The 18,337-nt window shown below is 38.5% G+C and overlaps 1 protein-coding gene across 1 annotated transcript in view; it reads right to left on the bottom strand.

Annotated features, from left to right (window-relative positions):
• Window positions 1-18,337, bottom strand: part of LOC138602096 (ephrin type-A receptor 5) — a 58,355-nt gene that overhangs the window by 23,217 nt on the left and 16,801 nt on the right. Inside the window, exons 4-5 of the mRNA XM_069673487.1 lie at window positions 4,996-5,151; window positions 4,517-4,855 (exon numbers count right to left, since the gene is read on the bottom strand). Coding sequence (XP_069529588.1) covers window positions 4,517-4,855; window positions 4,996-5,151 — 495 coding nt within the window. The remainder of the gene's footprint in view (window positions 1-4,516; window positions 4,856-4,995; window positions 5,152-18,337) is intronic.

Raw genomic sequence — 18,337 nt, 5'->3', positions numbered from 1 at the left:
TTAATAGTCACTGACAGTAAAAAATAATGTGTGCAACACAGTGCTTGCACAGTGTGAATAACGTGAAAACCAAATGGCCAGATAAATAGACTGCAAAAATGCTGTGCTTCAACGCCAAGCAACATCAAGCTTATTGGCTGACAAATGTTTAAATTGTATGTTATTATTGACAATTAATAGCCAATAAAGATTTCAAAACTTATTTCAATTTAATGTCATTGTTTGGTTTCATAAAAAACACTGTCTCTCTGTGTCAAATATTTGTTCCTGCAACTCAAGCCTTTGTAGTTTTGTTCACAAGGCATGGTCAAAAGTAAATACATTTGGAATGCCATTAGGTTGCAGGGATAGTTCGGTTTTGAGTTAAGTGATATTTCTTTCTTTTTTTAAATGAATTTCTACAACTTATTAAAAGTTGAGAGCAAGCCACCTTATCAAAACTGTGCATTGGCATGAAAGGCAACATCAAAGCAGTGCAAATATATGACTTGCATGTTTAAAATTGTCAAGCGGCTCCAGAGTGTTGCAAGCAGTTAATGTTGACCACCATGTTTCTAGTTCTTTCTTCACCAAACCTTTTATTTCCTTATCATAAACATCTCATCATTTCTTTTCCATAGTTTGTCTCCTTTACCTCTACCTCCCTCCTGTCGTTCTATCCTTTACATCTTCCCTCCTGCCTTTCACCCCTCCTCATCACGAGTACCAACACTTTATTATTCAGCAGGGCTTCACAGGGACACTGTGAAATCACCTATTTCATGGATCCCTTATCGAGTGTGACACTTCCCACACATCAAACGGCAGATTCTCTGAGTCTTTTTCTCTATCTCTGTCTGTATGAATCTCTCGGTCGCCCCCATTTCTCAGAACTTCAGTCTCAGTGTGTTGTTTTTACCTTTTTACCCACAGAAGCAGAAGCACAGTCAAAACGCAGAGTACAGCACAAGTCCAGCACAACAGATGAACAATACTGATCAATGCCTCATTTGCTAATTACATCTGCGATACAGAGCGAGGCAGGATCAGAGTAATTTAAACTGTTCATTACAATTATTGCCTCAGGATTATTATTATAATCATTAATCTGATGACTTTGGGAAATTACTTGACACAAAGATATCCAGTGATTAACGTGCAAACCTTATTGCAGTGAAATACTCAGGGTGTGTACACCATGACATCACTGTTTATGTGTGGTAAATGCAGCAGAACTTCTAGCAGTGTTCATAAATGATACTTGTTTTGGTCAGAGGTGCAACACACACACTTTCAACCAGAAAAGGTTAGTTAACTAATGTGGCTGAGTTGGCATACTGAGCGGAGTATTAAGACAATTTTTTAGAAAGCCTGTCATTTTACTCATATTAAAAGCTGTTGGACGGAGTATCAGAAGCAGTATTAATGTAACAAAACCAGATTAGAGACATACAGTAGAAACCATTATCAGAAGTAAGATCGAGTGAATTAAAACAAAGCAGTTGCTGCTTACGAAAGTCACCACGCTTTTCATATTTTTGGAGGAATAGAGAGGTAAACCTTTTTGCATTGCACAAGAAAGAAGCAAAAATTGGGGAAACTTAGGAAAAAATATACACAATAAAAAAAATTATTGCTTTTTCTTTGTTGTCGTGTTAAATCTTAAACTTTTCTGCTGAAACTTGAAGAGGTCCAGAATCAAGGTTGGGAACCACAAACTTAAAAATGATGGTTTGAGTAAATGTGGTAAATGGACTGTACTTATATAGCGCTTTTCTAGTCATTGCGACCTCTCAAAGCTGCTTTTACACTACATGTCACATTCACCCATTAACGCACACATTCACGCACTGATGGCAGAGGCTGCTACCTAAAGTGCCCAACTGTCAATCTGTTATCACATTCATACAATGTGAGCAATTAGGGGTTCAGTGTCTTGCCCAAGGACACTTCAACATGTAGACTGAGGGAGCTGGGGATCGAAAGTTCGACCTTCCAATTGAAAGATGGCGGAGTCTACCACTGAGCCAAAGTGATTTTAGGATAACAAATAGAGATACTTCCTGTTAACAGATCTGCTGTTTTGCAATTCTAATTATGTGATGAACTGTTTTGTGTTTGTTTGTTATGTTTCTGCTTCATTAACATGACAAAATACGGCATTTAGAGTTAACTGTAAAAGGCTGATCTAAACAATAAAGAGTACAAGCACATATGTTTCACAATCTGTATTCCAGATATTTGGACCAGCTAAACATCCCAGTTGGCACATCTGTTCAAAATCTGACAATCTTTCAATGCATTCCAGTTTACTATCCTGTGAATGCTTCTGTACAGATGCATCATTTTTATTTATGTATTCAGTTTATTACTGGTTCTACAACCAACTAATTTACCATTGTAGATAGACAATTTTCAACTAATGGTTATTATTATAAAGGAAATAATGAAAGTTTGGATTAGCAGTCTATTTTGACCATCTCAATCTTACTTAGCCATTTGGTATCATCACAGGCACAATTCCAGGGGGTTAGATTAAGTGAGATACATGTGAAGTTGTTAAACTGTCATGCTTCAGCAACTATTGTCTGTGTTTCTATTAGTCATTAGTCAGCTTTTAACTTTTTTGGAACAGCCTGCCTGAGAATTTGAAGTTGGATCAAAGTCTTCAGTCTTCAATGTAAAATTCAAACGCATCTAAGCCAGATTTCACTTGGTATAATTTCATGACCTCCACTTGAGTTAAAAATGTTTTTCTTCTTCTTGTTTTAACTTATTAAAGCTCCTGTGAGGAACTTTAGGTTTGTGTTGATTTTGGCGCCCCGTGTGGACAAAGCCATACCACGTACCCGTAACTCTTTGCTGTGCTTTTTAACAAAAAATCTCCTCCTGCTTTCTTTAACAGTCATATGTATCACTCACTTTAAATTTTTGCCATGGCAACGTGCAGTTAATCGCTTCGTCTGACACCTACCCCCCACCAGCAGTGTCAGGCATTAAAAATAACTATATAGAAATAATCATTCTTGTCGCTGATGGTCTGGTTTGCTTTTGTAGGTCATATATATAGACATCAGAATTAGTTTCAGTCTGTTTCATAACCAGTGAAAATCTCCTCACAGGAGCTATAATTTAATTTAATTTGTTTTATGGTTTTAATTTTATTGCAAACATTATTATCAAATTATAAAAATAAATTAACAAAAAAACCTGAATTTGTTATTCTGTGTGCATAACTCTGATTTATATTTATTTCATTTAATGCATATTATTTTTCCATTGGTTTGTCAGTCACCTTTGAAGCACTTTGAAGAGCACTAACCTGAGAGCAGTGAGAACAAAGGTTTACTGAATAGATTTGATTGCTGTACATAAAGCCCTGCCTGTACCACATTTATGCCAACGAGCAGCACATTTTATATGTCTGTGACTCTGTCAACGATGTGTAATCTAGCATAATCCCTAATCTCCATTTGGTCCAGTGACTGGCTAACTTTAATCCAGCTACAACTTCAATAAACTGAATGTGAGTTCTGTGGTATGTTGTAATCCACTCAGACTGCAGACAGCCACAGTGACAACACAGCGAGAGGGTCGCCAGTACTCTCAGCTGTCAGACAACTGTCTGTGTCTCTCTCTGTCTGCCTGTCACCCTCTCTCTCCCTCTCTCTCATACTGTATCCATCCTACTACTACTGTGGCTGCAGTTGCTCCGGGATAGAGCAGGAAGTTCAGCGGTTCAATTCCTGATTTCTGCAGTCATGTTGAATTTTCCTTGGGTAAAACACAGAATTCCAAATTGTTTCCAAGGGGCATAGTCAGTTTGTTTGAATGTGAGTGAATGTGTAACATGAGATCCTGATGGGCAGGTTGAATAATCTTGTTCACAGAAAATAATATAATCCTAGCAGCTATAGCACAAATCATTATTCCAGCTACAGTTTTTCTTTTTCAGAGCTGATCAATAATAGCACTTCCCAGCCTAAAATTAAGATGTGAACTGCTGTTCCATTAGCTCGATTCATCATTGTTGACAGGCATACAGAATAACACCTGCTACCACACAAGAGACCTGATATGAAAACATCTTGCAAATCAACCGCTTCCATTGTGCCACAGATTCTAGTAATTTCTTATTGATGAAATGCACTGCCTAATTGAGGGGACCAAGCTGCTTTTTCAATGACAAATCTAGAGGCAAAAGCAAAAAAGCTTTCCACTGTGCCATGTTCTCTCATTCACTGTAGGGATGCTGCGTGAGGGAAAATTAACACAATGACAGATTTGTTGGAAAAATACTGTGATAATTGAATCATCTGGTGTCTTTGTTATCAAACTCATGATATCGACACAGGTTAGTGTGTGGCAGTCTCAATAAGAAGGAAAAAAAGTCATGTCAAAATGGTGACGATTTATGTAGGGGTCATATGGGGGGAAAAAAACAGGCAGCTGTGATGCTGATTTGAGAACTCATAGGGAGCTTGTGATTAGCAAAAAATAAAGTTTTGACAGTGGTGATATATCTTGCGCAACATACCTGCCTGATTTGTTGTCACATTTAGTGACACATACTGCTTCGCGTGATCTTTGGCTAGCTCTGAAACTCCGTTGACAGCCTCCAGCAGAAAGCTATAGTTGGTGTGGGACTGCAGGTCGGCAACCATCACAGAGGTGTTTGACAGGCCGAGACTGCGTGGCAAAAAACGTACGTTTGGGCCGCATTCTTCCAAGCCCCTTCCATCTGGCAAGACCCGTCTGCACAGGATGTTGTAGCGGACATCCTTCCTGCCACCTGTTTCCATTGGAACAGCCCACTCAAGAAAGACGCTGGTCTCATTGACATTGGAGATGGCGTTGCGTGGAGCAGAGGGGGGACCTTAGAGATAAGGACAGTGTTTGGATGAAGAAAAAATAAATAGATCCAGTTATTAAAATTTGATCTCAATACTCAATACTAACCAAAAGAACAGAAATTGTGCAGTGAATAAATAGAAAGATGTACTGTACAGTACTTACGTGTGCAGGCCATATTGGGAGGGTCTGAGTCAATCTTATGATACCCATCCTCACAACTGCAAGAAGTGGATCCTGCCTGCCTGGCCACACTGTGGGGTGGACATTTACTGCAGCCTGAAGACTCCAGCAGCGAACGGTAAAACCCTATTTTGCAGACTTTAAGATGAGCGGGAGGGGCGGCAGATGCCGTTGGGTGTTTGGGGTTAAATAAAGTAGAGATGAGATGATAAGAGTAGACATACCGATAGAGAAGGGAAGGGGGTCATGGGGAAAGAGGTTTTTAGAAAAGAAGTGGGGGAGAGAAAAAGCAAGACAGTTCTTATTTCCTTTGAAAAAAGGAGGTCAGTATCAAAACAGTAGAAACATTTCCCTTGGTGGTTATGGTTGTTTTGAGGTTCCTCATCAGAGATAAGACTGTAGTAGCAGAACTGGAAATAAAAACTGCATTCTTGAGTAAGTATATATTTTCAAATTTGTAATTTTTATTTTTTACCTTGTGAAGTTTAATTTTTTTCTTACAGCCATCTCGGGACTATTTCTTTTACCGAATCAGTGGACCACTAGTCTCATGTTTTTATTATTCTTTGCGGAACTTCCCTTTCTATTCATAGTCAGAATTTAATTTGTGCACTGTACACTGCACCCAAACAGCCCTATATGTGAGACATATTAAATAAACAAACACTGAGACAGACATAATCTCTCTTCCTCCCACAAACAAACACAGTCAGGCGGTTGATCTAACTGGGGCAGGTAGACACCAGGGTGACAAACACGCAAGAGTACATCAACAACCTCTGTTGCCATGGCTGCACCCTCAAGCAAACCAATCATTGACTTATCACTGCATCATTTTCTACCTGATGTTGCTGTTGCACCCAGACAGACACAAATAGACATTTGCAGTAGAGGATGAAAGTACAGAAGGGATATTGGACTTTTGATAAGCAGAGTTGCATAGATTTCTATGTCCATAGATATCGTGTAGTAAACAAATAACTGTTTCTTTATTGCGTAATCGAGGAGAGGAGAAATGAGGGGAGCAGAGGTAAGGATACCAGAGAGAGGAGTGTAGGACAAAGGACAGGATGTTTTTCATCTTGGTTTGTTATCCAAAGGCTCTAAGGTGAGGAGCTGTTCATCTGTTCATCTGTTCTTACTCTGGTGGCTGTTGTGAAGCCCATGCAGGCTGTTACTGCGATTAAGAACTACGTCGTTAAACTTCAGGTGGTAGGACAGACGGATAAAGAATGGGTAAGGAGAATATATAACTTAACAGGTATAGAGAAAATACTAAGGGAAAAGAAAATGATCGGAAGGAAGGAGATGATGGAAAAAGACAGAGGATGAGACACAGGAAGAATGGAGGGCAACATTTGTGAGTGTCTGTGTGTGTGCGTCTGTGTGTTTCAGGCGTTAGGCAGCAGTAGCTCTGATTCCCCTTGACGGAACCTTGGTCCATTGTCATGGAACATTAGGCCTGAAAAATTCTCCCTCTGCCCTGGATCGCTCTGTGTCTCACCTCTGCTTCACACACATACACACGCACACACTGACACACATGCAAACATACACGCAGGAAGTCTTTAGTAAAATGTGTTTGGCATGTAGGATGCCATACCTAGCCTAATTATGAGTTGAGGCTTGAGACATTTTGAGGCATCCATTAAGCTGGCCTAGTTTTGAATTAGCATTTGGTTATTCATGTGTCACAGAGCACAAACAGTAATGTATGCCTTTAGTGGTTATTTTATTCAGATGTGGAAAGATAGTCGTTAATACGGTGGAAATACAAAAACGGTGCAAATACAAAAACGCTGCAAAAACAGCACATTGTCACACATAAGCTCATTTTCCAACACCACTGACAAATAGCCACAATGAGTCAGAAAACCGTGGCAACAACAAACATGTCCCAGACGTTTATGGTCGGGTCCAGCACTTTTTATTATGTGAACAGTTTGTGCAGTTTCCGTTGTCATCTGAGATACTTCGGTGTTTTTGTATTTGCAGTGTTTTTCTGTTTGTTTGTTTGTTTGTTTGCGTTTTCTAAATGCTGTGCATGTGCTGTCAAATTAATGATGTTTTCTTAATTTGCTTGTGTTTTGTGTATTTGCATGTTTTTTTCTAAAGTTGCTGTGCATTTAGCTCTCAGGGCCACTGTAAGTTATGCTTCATTTTGTTATACAATTTTGTATTTTTTTTTGTTAGATTAGATAAATGTGGATAAATGCAAATGCAACGCATGCCCTTTACATTGATAGTTACTAAATGGGTTTTGTATTGCAGTTCTATGTACTTTACTTTTCTGACACCTGATCCTTTGTCTGCACATCACATTTACGGTTGCATACAGATTTATTGCCAAAGTCTGGAGTCTAGCTCTCCTTGACTCCATCCTCAAACCCCCCATGGCCAAATCAATAAAAATCGTGGCAGCTCATTTCACATGTACATACACACAGGCACACATGCAAGTAAAGGGAAGAGAAGAAATTAAAAGTGGAAAAAAGCAGCCTATTCACTATTTGAGATAGTATTTTCTGATATTATGCCAGTAGAACTATTTTGATATTTCTTTATTTTTAGCTCTTCCCACCAGGTGTGTCTATGCTGCTCTTCCCAATAATCACTTGACTGTGAAACAGTATGGTGTTGGGCTTGTATTTTCTGAGGGTTAAAATTTTATTTTTAGTACATTTCTCAAACACATTTATGAGATGATGTTCCCTATATGTTCCCCAGAAAGAGTTACAAGATGCTTACTCAATGTAATAACAATCATTTAAACTTTATGTTGGTCTTTATTGCATGTGACAAGTAAACCTGTATTTGTTTGCTTCAGAATATAACTAAAAAATAGATAGACAGCCAGTGACATTTTCATAGACAAAGACATTTAATGAATGTGGTGTCAAAGATAAAAAAAATTGCCTTTAATCAAATTAATTTAATGCATTTCTTTACCATGCCAGTTGCAAATGATTGTTAGAATGATATAAACATTTGCAATTAAAATGTGCAAATTGGTGTGAAAAAAAATAATTGGGTGCCACTTTAATTGAAGTCAATTCCAGTTCACTAATAAACACCAACAGTGTAGATGTTAAGATATTAATTATCATTAATTCTAGCTCATTTCCATTTAGGAGTAAATAAATTATCCATGCTCCATGGGAAAAGTGAACACAGAACATGTGTGAAAATCAGATGCAAGCATGTATTCATAGATATGTCATGACGATGTGAGCGCAAATGACTATGTGTAAGGCTCCACTTTGTGAGTGTATTTATTTCTTAATTATGTGGCTAAAGATTACCATGTGCAGGGGAAAGGGGGCATAATAGTCAGGGAAGCCTAAAGAATAAAAACAAATGTGATAAAGCAGTTAAAAGAGTGAATAAGAGCATGTATGTAGGAGCAAACTACAGTTGAACGATGCCTGAAGTTCATGGTATGGCTGTCAGGACAAGATTAAAAAAACATGCTAGCTAACTAAATGTCATTGAAATGGCAACTGAATTAATGCACACGTGATGATTGCTGCTTTTATTTGAACTGTACAAACAATCTATTACCCTGATGGAATGAAGAGTTATACTCCAAAGAATACCTGCAAAGCTAGTGACATTCCCATCAGCCTCAGCTGTCCTTTGTGGTTTATAAGCAAATGTGTGCTTGCAAACACACTCAACCAAGAAGATTGTGTTTAAAGATTTGCAATGGATAATACATATCTCTAAAAACATTTTTTGTAAAGCTTTTTCAGTTAACTTTTTATTAAATTATCTCTTCATTATAGATCTTCCTGGAATTTCTAAAATGAAAAGTCTCCAGATGCAAGGACAGGTAGGATGTTAGATCTTTGGATCAGCTTTACTGGTTTAAATGTTTTCAAGGGGCACACCACACTCACACATGCATCATCAAATCCACAACACAAACATACAGTATGTTCACACAGTATGTTCTTGTAGTCAAGGCTGGCTGACTGAAACGACTCTTTCCTTATTGTGAATGCAATTCAAATATGCTTTAGTGTGTGTGTGTGTGTATGTGAGGGTATGTGTGTGTTGCCCTTGGGCAAGCTGTCTTTCTGCTGCCACGCAGCTCTTAATGCACAGCACAAAGGGTAATAGGTAATTAATATGCAATACACACTAACGTGCTTGTATGCATTTGTGTGTGTGTGTGTGTGTGTGTGTGTGTGTGTGTGTGTGTGTGAGGTTAATACGTAATTTATATGCATCACACAGTGGAATCCCCGGCAATTAAGGATGCAGTGGTGTCCATTGATGCCTCTTAACGAGCATCCTCTTTCATTGTAAACATTTCATTGTAAACATGTTGATTTATATAACTAGCTGTCATTTGGTGAGATAAGAGGTAGTAAGCAATTAAGGCAGTGGGAGAGAGAAATACTGGAGAAATAGGATATTGAGATGGAAGAAATCACAGGATAATGCATCACAAAAACTCTGAAAACATGACAAGTTAGATAGTTAGCCAAACGTTATGCGTATTTTAAGCTGTAGAGGTAAGACAACCAAAAATGTCTGCATTGATTTACATAAACAAAAGTAGCAATGCCACAATGTAAAAAAAAAAATTGCATTTTAACGTATGACTTTTGAAGATGTTTCACCTCTCATCCAAAAGGCTTCTTCCAGTCAGAAGAAGTCCTCTTGCCTTTTGGATTAAGCTTTGAATTACCATGACCTGGATGACTGAGAACCTTCACAGACATCTCCAGTGAGTTAACGTTAGCCGAGGGGCAGGTCAATAAAGAAGTGGAAGAACAGCCAGCAAACATCTCAAATCTGTCAGCCATCCTGTCCCCATTGAAGCCTTTCAAAGAGGAACAGCCAAAAATTGTAGCCTTAAAGTGATCTGTTTGGATCTCTTCATTGATCTTGCACAGTAGCCAATCAGGACTTGTATAAACATTTTTTAGAGTGCAGACTTTTTTTTTGTAGTTTATGTATGTTTTTTTTTATATAGTTTATTTATCCAGCATTTCAAAGCTGTAAGAAACGGGAAAATGGGGAGTTCATTAAGGTTTTTTTTATTGTAGATTGCAAACATTTTTTGCAATTATTTAGTTATCGTTGGAAATACATAGAATCTTTTGTGAATTGTTGTGTGTGTGTGTAAGATCATGCTATAGATGTTATTTTTATGTGTGTAAATGAATAGTATACAATGCATTATTTTATGTCATGTTTCAATTCTCCAGTCAGCTTGCATTTAAATATAGCACTTTAGCACTAAATCTGGGGCCCTTATGGGTGCAGTACTTGAGTAACTATTCTTAAATTGCTCATAATGTAGTGATGTTCCTCCACAGACAACCAAACAAACCTTTAAAATTATAAAAAGCAAGAAAACAAAGCCTAATGGCTCATACAAGTGACCGCTACTCCATCTTCCATCTTTCCTGCCACTCTTCCAACATAGATTCAGCAGGGCTGACATGAAACTCAACTTTGACAGAAGAAATACAAAAATGGTAGAACTTAAGTTCAATACAATTCATACATTTTTAGTAGATACTATTGTGAACTAATAAACCAAGCAAGGAAACACAGTAAATATCCTTTTCCTGTATTTGTCCCACAGTGGGCTACTGGCCAAAGGAATATAAACAGAGTGTGTGTGTGTGTGTTTGTGTGTGGGCCTATTTGTGTTTATGTGCATGAATGAGGATGTCATACCTTCGCCTATTATTGTTGTATTACTGTGTTTGTGCGCACTATTCTGCATGTGTGCATGTGTTTGTGCCAATGCATGCTCATATTTATGTATGCCTTTTTGTGAACACAAACAAAGCCAGATGATAATACCATAACAATAAACAATCAAGTCAATGGGGGTTTTCCTGTCTGTTGGATGGTAGAGAAGGTCATTGTGCAGCACCCAGTTATTCTCACAATCAGGCCTCTGGAAAATACCAAGAGGTCAAGAAGGTCACAGTAAGCTTCCAAACATAGTGGTCTAGTGGGTGAGATTGAACAAAAGCGATATATCATACTAATAAATCAAGTGTCAAGTTATGCTGACCAGATGTGTTGGAAAATAATTCAACCCACTTTATAATAATGACATGTTATGTTAATATTTCAGAATTTAGTTGACATTCATATACTTGAAATATTACTCCAAAGAAAAGGACCAGCAACTGCAAACACAAATTGCAAGCACCGACAGATTATGTGTACAAAGGTCAGGAGCTAAGTGCCATTACAATACTCCAGAGGCCTTTGATCTCAACAAAAGGTCAAAAGCTGTAAGGTCAGACAATTATGCGAAATGCCTGTGCATGAAATTTCTTTTTAGCAACTTAGAATAATCCATGTGATGTATGACATACCCTGTACTGTACTTAGCAAAGGACAAATAAGGCAAATTTAAAGACAGCAATGAGATATTAACTTTATCATCACATCTCTCTAAACTTCTAGAGACAGTGCAAGGAAAAAAATGTCTATAATATGAATGAAACTGTGTCATTCATCTGACCTAAATGCTTGTGAGTTGTTAATAGCCACCAGTCTAACCAGTCCTACAAGCCACTATTGACTGGAACTCTGGGAAAACCATGCTTTCATGGGAAGAGGCTTGCTCTGCTGAATGAAGCACAATATTAATATTTCACCAAGTGCAGGAATGTGCGTGTGTGTGTGTGTGTGTGTGTGTGTGTGTGTGCGCTCTTGTATCATTGTCGAGAAATTGTGAATGGCCCACATTTATTTAAAAGAGACGTTTGAGCGTTTCTAAAGTTTAGGTTAGGGTTAGGACAAAGAGGGAAAGGCAAATAATTATGATAGTTATGACTTGAGTTAGAATTTAGGAAATGCACTGTAATGTAATACATTTGTAATACAAAAGCTTCTCACAACTATAGAAAAAAACATGTGAATGTGTGTGCATGTTAGCAGGGGGAGGGCAAAAGGGAGGAAGCACTTCTGGGAAAGTCAGTTTACCCAACAAGCACTCAGGAAGCACTTTAGTTGTCATGACAGCATCACCACGTTGAGATGATGGGGTGATGGAGAGGGGGTGGGGAGAAAGATGTAGGAGGAGAGACAGATGCAGGAGGAGATAAAAGACAGAGAGAGAGTGTAGTAAAGAAGCAAGTAGAAGCTTCCAATTGAATAGGATCTATAAAGATGAATGGCCTCTCTTTCCGCAATGAATCCGGTCAATTCATAAACCAGGAGATGATGGAATAAAAAAGGCTTCCTGCCAATTGCACATTGCGCATTTCCCATGTTGTTCCATTTCTTGGGCAACTAAGGGGAGACAGAACTTTTACATAAGTTACTTAACTTAAATGATAATATAAAGACACATTGCAATAAATAAAGGGGGAAATGTCTGATTTGTGGTGCTATTGGATCTTTTTTCAGTTCTATTGCAAAAGTACCGTTATCAAAACCAGGTATTGAAGATAGAAGGGAGTTATATGGGAACAATAATCAAGACAGTGACACTGTTGAATGAAGACGAGATGACTGAAGATGAGATGACATTTTTGAAATTAAATGTTTCTCCTATAGTAAGAGAGATTAATTGTCATTAAAGTAGTTCATTAACTAACTAAAAAGTAACCTAAAGCCTGGTGGTGTCAGATCTCAGATCCTTATCAGCACATATGGATGATCAAATTTAAACTGCAGATGTTGTCATGATCATGTGTGTTTTGCAAGTGACTGTATACCCTTGTCACCACACCATCAACCACAAGCCCCACACTGCCTGTGTGACTTGCTTGTTCGCAATTCCATAATTCTCTCGGGGAGAAGACAGAAAGCTTCCTCACATTACTACACCAGTGAGACAGTTTTTGATGGAAGCATCACCACCATGACCAGATCGAGTTTGACATATGCTGCAGTGACGTCTGACAGGCAGGCAAACAGAGAGGAACATCTGGGGAGCCCTGGCACTGAAACAAAGTACTGTCAATGGAAATCCAGCTCTACCTATGACACACTTGGAAGGCCCTTACTGAAAAAAAGGTCCATAGTTGTATAATTTTCACAGTTAACGGGACTGTAACATGCTGTTAAGGCTTTTTAATTGTTAAAGCAGTTGTCCTCATTTTCATCTGTATTCCTCATCTGCTTTCATCCTTTTCTGCCTACTCCTCCCCTCCCCCAATTTACCCTCCTCCCTTCCCTCGACTTCACTGCCCATTTTTTACACCTCCAAGTCTTTTTTCTTCTGTCACGTGAATTCAGAGCAGCTGGAACATCACAAAGCTGTCAATCCTAGGATCCATTCAGTCTTTATTTAATCTTACCAATGTGGCATTCAGCTCTTTTCCCATCACAACAATGTTCAGCCCTTATTCCTTCTTTCCAACATTAAATTGAGCCATGTTTCCACTATTAACCATTAAATCCAGTCCTTAATCCATCATTCCATAAAGTCGTTTAATTACTTAAATGTTTTGTAAATGTATGGTTTTAATATAATTCTATTATTAGATGCCATGTTTATATTTACCTTTATCGTACACTGTATGTTTAAGTTACAGGGGTAACAAACTCTGAGTCTAACCCTGAACTCTGAGTTGATCTATTCTGAGATAGGAAACTCTGATTTTTCGGTTCCAGAACAGCTGATCAGAGTTAGTTCAATCAACTCTGAGTAGGTTCAGCCAGAGTTAAGTGCGTGCACGCTGACTATAAAAAGCCAGCATTAATGGAGCCCCGATACCATGATTCACCATGGCAACGGTACACAAAAAGAGGTCCTCCTACGTCACACCAGTGGAGCTGGAAATCCTCATGCGGACATTCAGCAAATACGAGCATGTTTTTAAAAATAAAGTAACACGGCTGCAGCTGCAAAAGAGAGGGAAGAAACTGCTGCTCGAGTAAATTTGCAAGTTTGAACTGGTCTATTTATTTAATACTTAATCAAGACCGGAAGCTAATATTTATATTAATTTAGGAGTAATCCAGCGGGAGAAAAACGTACATGGAAGCAGTTAAAAATAAAATACCAGAACATCATTCAAAGGTAAGGCTCAGGCAGAACAGGTTCATGGCTGAACCTCACTTCAATCATATTTTAAATATTAAACTAATGAAATATCATTCAGTGGCTGTTTTAATGTGCATTAGCTCTATCCCTTACATGATGCAGACTTCACATACATTATAATCAATGTTGATAAAACTGAATTGTGTTAGTTTTAAAAAAAATCCAATAACTTACGGCGTCTTATTTGAGTGCTCTCGGCAGTGGTGGTGGAAAATCTAAAAATGATGACTTTGACACAGATTTGTCTTTAGATTTTTTTATCATAATTATAAAAGACTTTTGCAAAGGGGTCAGAGCACCACAGAGACGCAACGTTCCTTCTTTTAATTCGGTATTTGCTCAAACACACGCGTGAGACGGGCTGAATGAATGAGGAAGTGGAATGAGGGTTTTATATTCTAGAGGGAGGAGACAGAGGGAAACTCTGAGTTTCCTGAAGAAAACCTGCTTGCGACCAGGTTAGGTTCACAGACACAGTTACCATAGTAACCAACTCAGAGTTAAAGTTACCTCTCTTTCTGATACGGCAAACCCGAGGTTTCCCTCATTACAGGGTTAACAAACTCACTAAAGTTTTCACTAAACCCGCTTTCTGAAACGGACCCCAGGTGACAGGAGATGTAGTTGTTGTTGTTGTTGTTGTTGTTGTTGTTGATGTAAACATCTTATTCAGGTTTGCAATCAGTGTGAGCCATAGGGTGGCACATCCTCAATACAATTTGCTTAGTAGATAAAAAAAAATAAAAATAGAAAAAAAAAATATATCATGAATGTTGATTCTATTACTGGCATTAGAAACTCCAGCAAAGCCAGCTGGGAGCCAGACTACAAACTTGCATCTTTCTTAACTGCTATGACAACCCAATTGTTAAATTGATAACAGAAACTGGCCGACAATAATATTTCTCATGTTAACCTATATAAACATGATAACCTGAATTTGATCAAAATCCTTTAGCACTTGTTCCATGAATCCAACATTCAATCCAAATCTAATTTTGATATTTCATTGAGCCAATTTTCCTACATTCCTTTCAGTAATCATTCAGTCGCATCTACGAGCTTAAACTCAAGCTACAATGCCCCCCCTTCCTTCTGATCTCTCTCTTAATCTATCTGCCTACTTCTATCCTCAGTTATCCTTTATCTACCGCTATCACCACTGCAACAACACCCATCCATCTTTCTGTCTCTCTGCCCTCACACCCTGTGGTGAGAAATCCTCCAATTTATCTTTGTCCCCTTGATTTGCCACCACTTTTCCCCTCTGTAATCCCCCCATCCTTCCACCTATCCATTCATCCATCCATCTACCCATGGGTGAACTCCTTGTCCTCACCCACTGCATCTCTTCAGTGTTGCCAGGCTGACGGTGCTGCAGGCTATCACCAATTATCCCTGCTCAAGTAGAGTCTACATCTATACATCTCACACAACAACATACAATATCATCAGATGTCATCTGACACAATATTAACTCTGGTGTAACAACACTGGGTTAGAGAACAGAACAACAAAGCAAATAACAAATCGAGCAATCCATTCCTGTGACCTGATAACGTAAACGACATACTGAACCATCAACTATTATTATCATAACACCACTTCTACTGACCAACTCACAGCGTCCTGTTCTTGCTCGAGCTCCAGAGAGAACCATGAGAGGAGATAAAGTATACTGAGATGTTTTTCAGTACTTAAAACCACAAATTAGCATCTTATGGATTCCAAAACTTGACACCAGAAAAGTATAAAATATTGGACCTTTAATACAGATGTACATATGAAAGTGAATTGAGCAGTATAGAGGAAGAAAAAGAAGGAGTGAGGAGAAGCCATAAGTAATAGACAGTCACAGAAAGGAAAAAGTGAGAAAAAGAAAGGGGAAAAGAGAAATTAACATAAGAGTGAGAATGATGAGAAATTAGGTATAGACTTAATGTAAAGGAGACAGAATGAACAAGAGATATGAGAATGACAAAGAGCAACGAAAAGAAAAAAGAAAACGACAAAGAGGGGGAGAAAGAGCTGTCCATAACGAGTTCTGTCCTACATTCACAAAGGCTGTTAAATCATGCTCAACTAGGCAGCACACACAGCCAATACAGCCAGGATCCACACAGACTTCACATTTCTCTCTCTCTCACACACACACACACACACACACACACACTCACACACACACACACACACACACACACACACACACACATTATACCTGCGACCCACTAATTCACAGTCTACTGTGAAACCAGCATGCTTAATAACCACATTTTATTTTAAAGGCTTTTCAGCTAGTGCATTAACAATGCTGCATGCTTTTTTTTATGGCTTTATCGTTTTCGTTTTTGGCTCATTCACTGAAGGGGCAAAGCAGACACAATGGAGTGGAAATGTAATAACGACACCGACTGCAGGTTCTCATTTCCAGATCAGCAGATGTTCAGAACTTCCACATCTGAAAGGCCACCAGAAACCATACCCCCAAAAAGAAAAGAGACTGAGTACATAACTGCTCACAGTATGGAGCCCAGGCACTCAGAATTCAACACTTCACACTGCGATGTAAGTGACTGAAATACATGAAAAAGTGTTTGCAGAGCAGTTAACACATATGGTTACAAAGCTGAGAGGAAACCCTGCCATGTTTTTTCTCTGTAGACAGTTTCAAAAGGCTCAGTTTAATCTCATATTCATAGGAAACTAAGGAAGAAACCATCTTTTAGCCTCAGTAATTGCTGGGAATGTGTTTACTCTGACAGCTCACAGTTTTTTGTCTTCATTTAGCTGTATATACTTATGGACTATGATTAAGAAAAAAATATTTTCCCCTGAGCACCGGTGATGTTTTTATTCTAGTACGTTTAACTGACGACTTCCTGGAAAGCAAAACACACTGCAACTCATTAAAATGAAAGTCAGTTCAACCTTCTTTAACCTTAAAACTTTGTTCTGTTGCAACAGGACAGTGAGAAGGCCTAAAGGCGTACTGTCAGCTTCTTGCAATAAATGGTGGCAGGGTAAGATTTAATCAGTGTTATCCAAATATACCCTCACATGCTTTTGTGTACAGGGGTACAAAGGGAAAAGCTGCTTTCGGCCGTCTCTTTTAAGCTCATTCTACAACTGAATAGACTCAGTTGTTTTCTTTCATGAAACAAAAACACATACCAAACATGGTATGGTACATGAACAATGGTATTTAGCGATTTGTCACTCACTCCCCCTCCAAAGGAAAAAATGCTTTTCTGCATGTTGCTTGTGGTTTTAGTTGTAATATGACATCAATGGTATGCACATGTTAGGTGGATAATGTATTAATATTACAAAAAAATAAAATGAGTACTATAATATGCACGTCTATTGTTTATACTTAGACTGTGCTTAATATATTTTAGAGCTCTGCTAAAACAAACACTCCTAAAGCACCACACTGTACATTAACATTTGTATTGTACTTTGAACTGACTTAAGCCCCTTTCACACATGCACTGCACTCCTGAACATTTTTATTGTAGCAAAAATTATGTCACCCTATTTGAATAAAGTCCTCTTGTAATTCCAGGGTAAAACTGTGCTTCATTCTTCACCATATGTTAGTGTTTATACACAACACTGTTGAATCTGCTCACCTTGTTTCTCTTCAGTTATTTCTCCCCACACACCTTCACCTGCTGTACCTGCACACAGCAGCTCTCTCTGCTTCTCTCTTCCTACATGTATCTGATCTGTTTACATTTATCATGAGCTGCACATTTTATAAAGTCGCCCAAAAAACACAAGTCACGTTTTGTATTTTTTTTTTCACCCACAATCTCGTTTTCACAGCAGCAGATGAGCCCAGCGTAAAGGAGCCTCGTCGACACAGCTGCACTTAAAAGCATAAAACAGAATGAGAACTTGGGACGCACCAGTGGCTGTGTGTGTGTGTGTGTGTGTGTGTGTGTGTGTGTGTGTGTGTGTGTGTGTGTGTGTGTGTGTGTGTGTGCGCGTGTGTGTGTGTGTGACGAGCATGTGTGGTGATGCTGCTCCAGTTATGTGAGAGACAGGGGAGAGTGTCCAGTAAGGTTAATCAATTGTTGATGACGATCTTTTACACAGATAAAAATAAAGTAAGATGATAGAATAAGTTGACAAATTTACAATTAGAATCACTGACTGTATATATAGATGGACAATGCGTCTCAATCTGCTTCCATTGTACGAAATTGATGACAAAATAGCCCCTGTGATAGGCGCTGCCATCTTGGTGACGTTATATGGAGCCAGACACTGCGCTGTAGAGAT

Source organism: Semicossyphus pulcher, unplaced genomic scaffold (genome assembly GCF_022749685.1).
Source record: "Semicossyphus pulcher isolate SPU_LCO1_2020_fin unplaced genomic scaffold, fSemPul1.0.p SCAF_22, whole genome shotgun sequence".
In the NCBI taxonomy this organism is placed as follows: domain Eukaryota; kingdom Metazoa; phylum Chordata; class Actinopteri; order Labriformes; family Labridae; genus Semicossyphus; species Semicossyphus pulcher.
The sequence above is the reverse complement of the archived record's forward strand: the minus strand, read 5'-3'. Positions and strand labels throughout refer to the sequence as shown.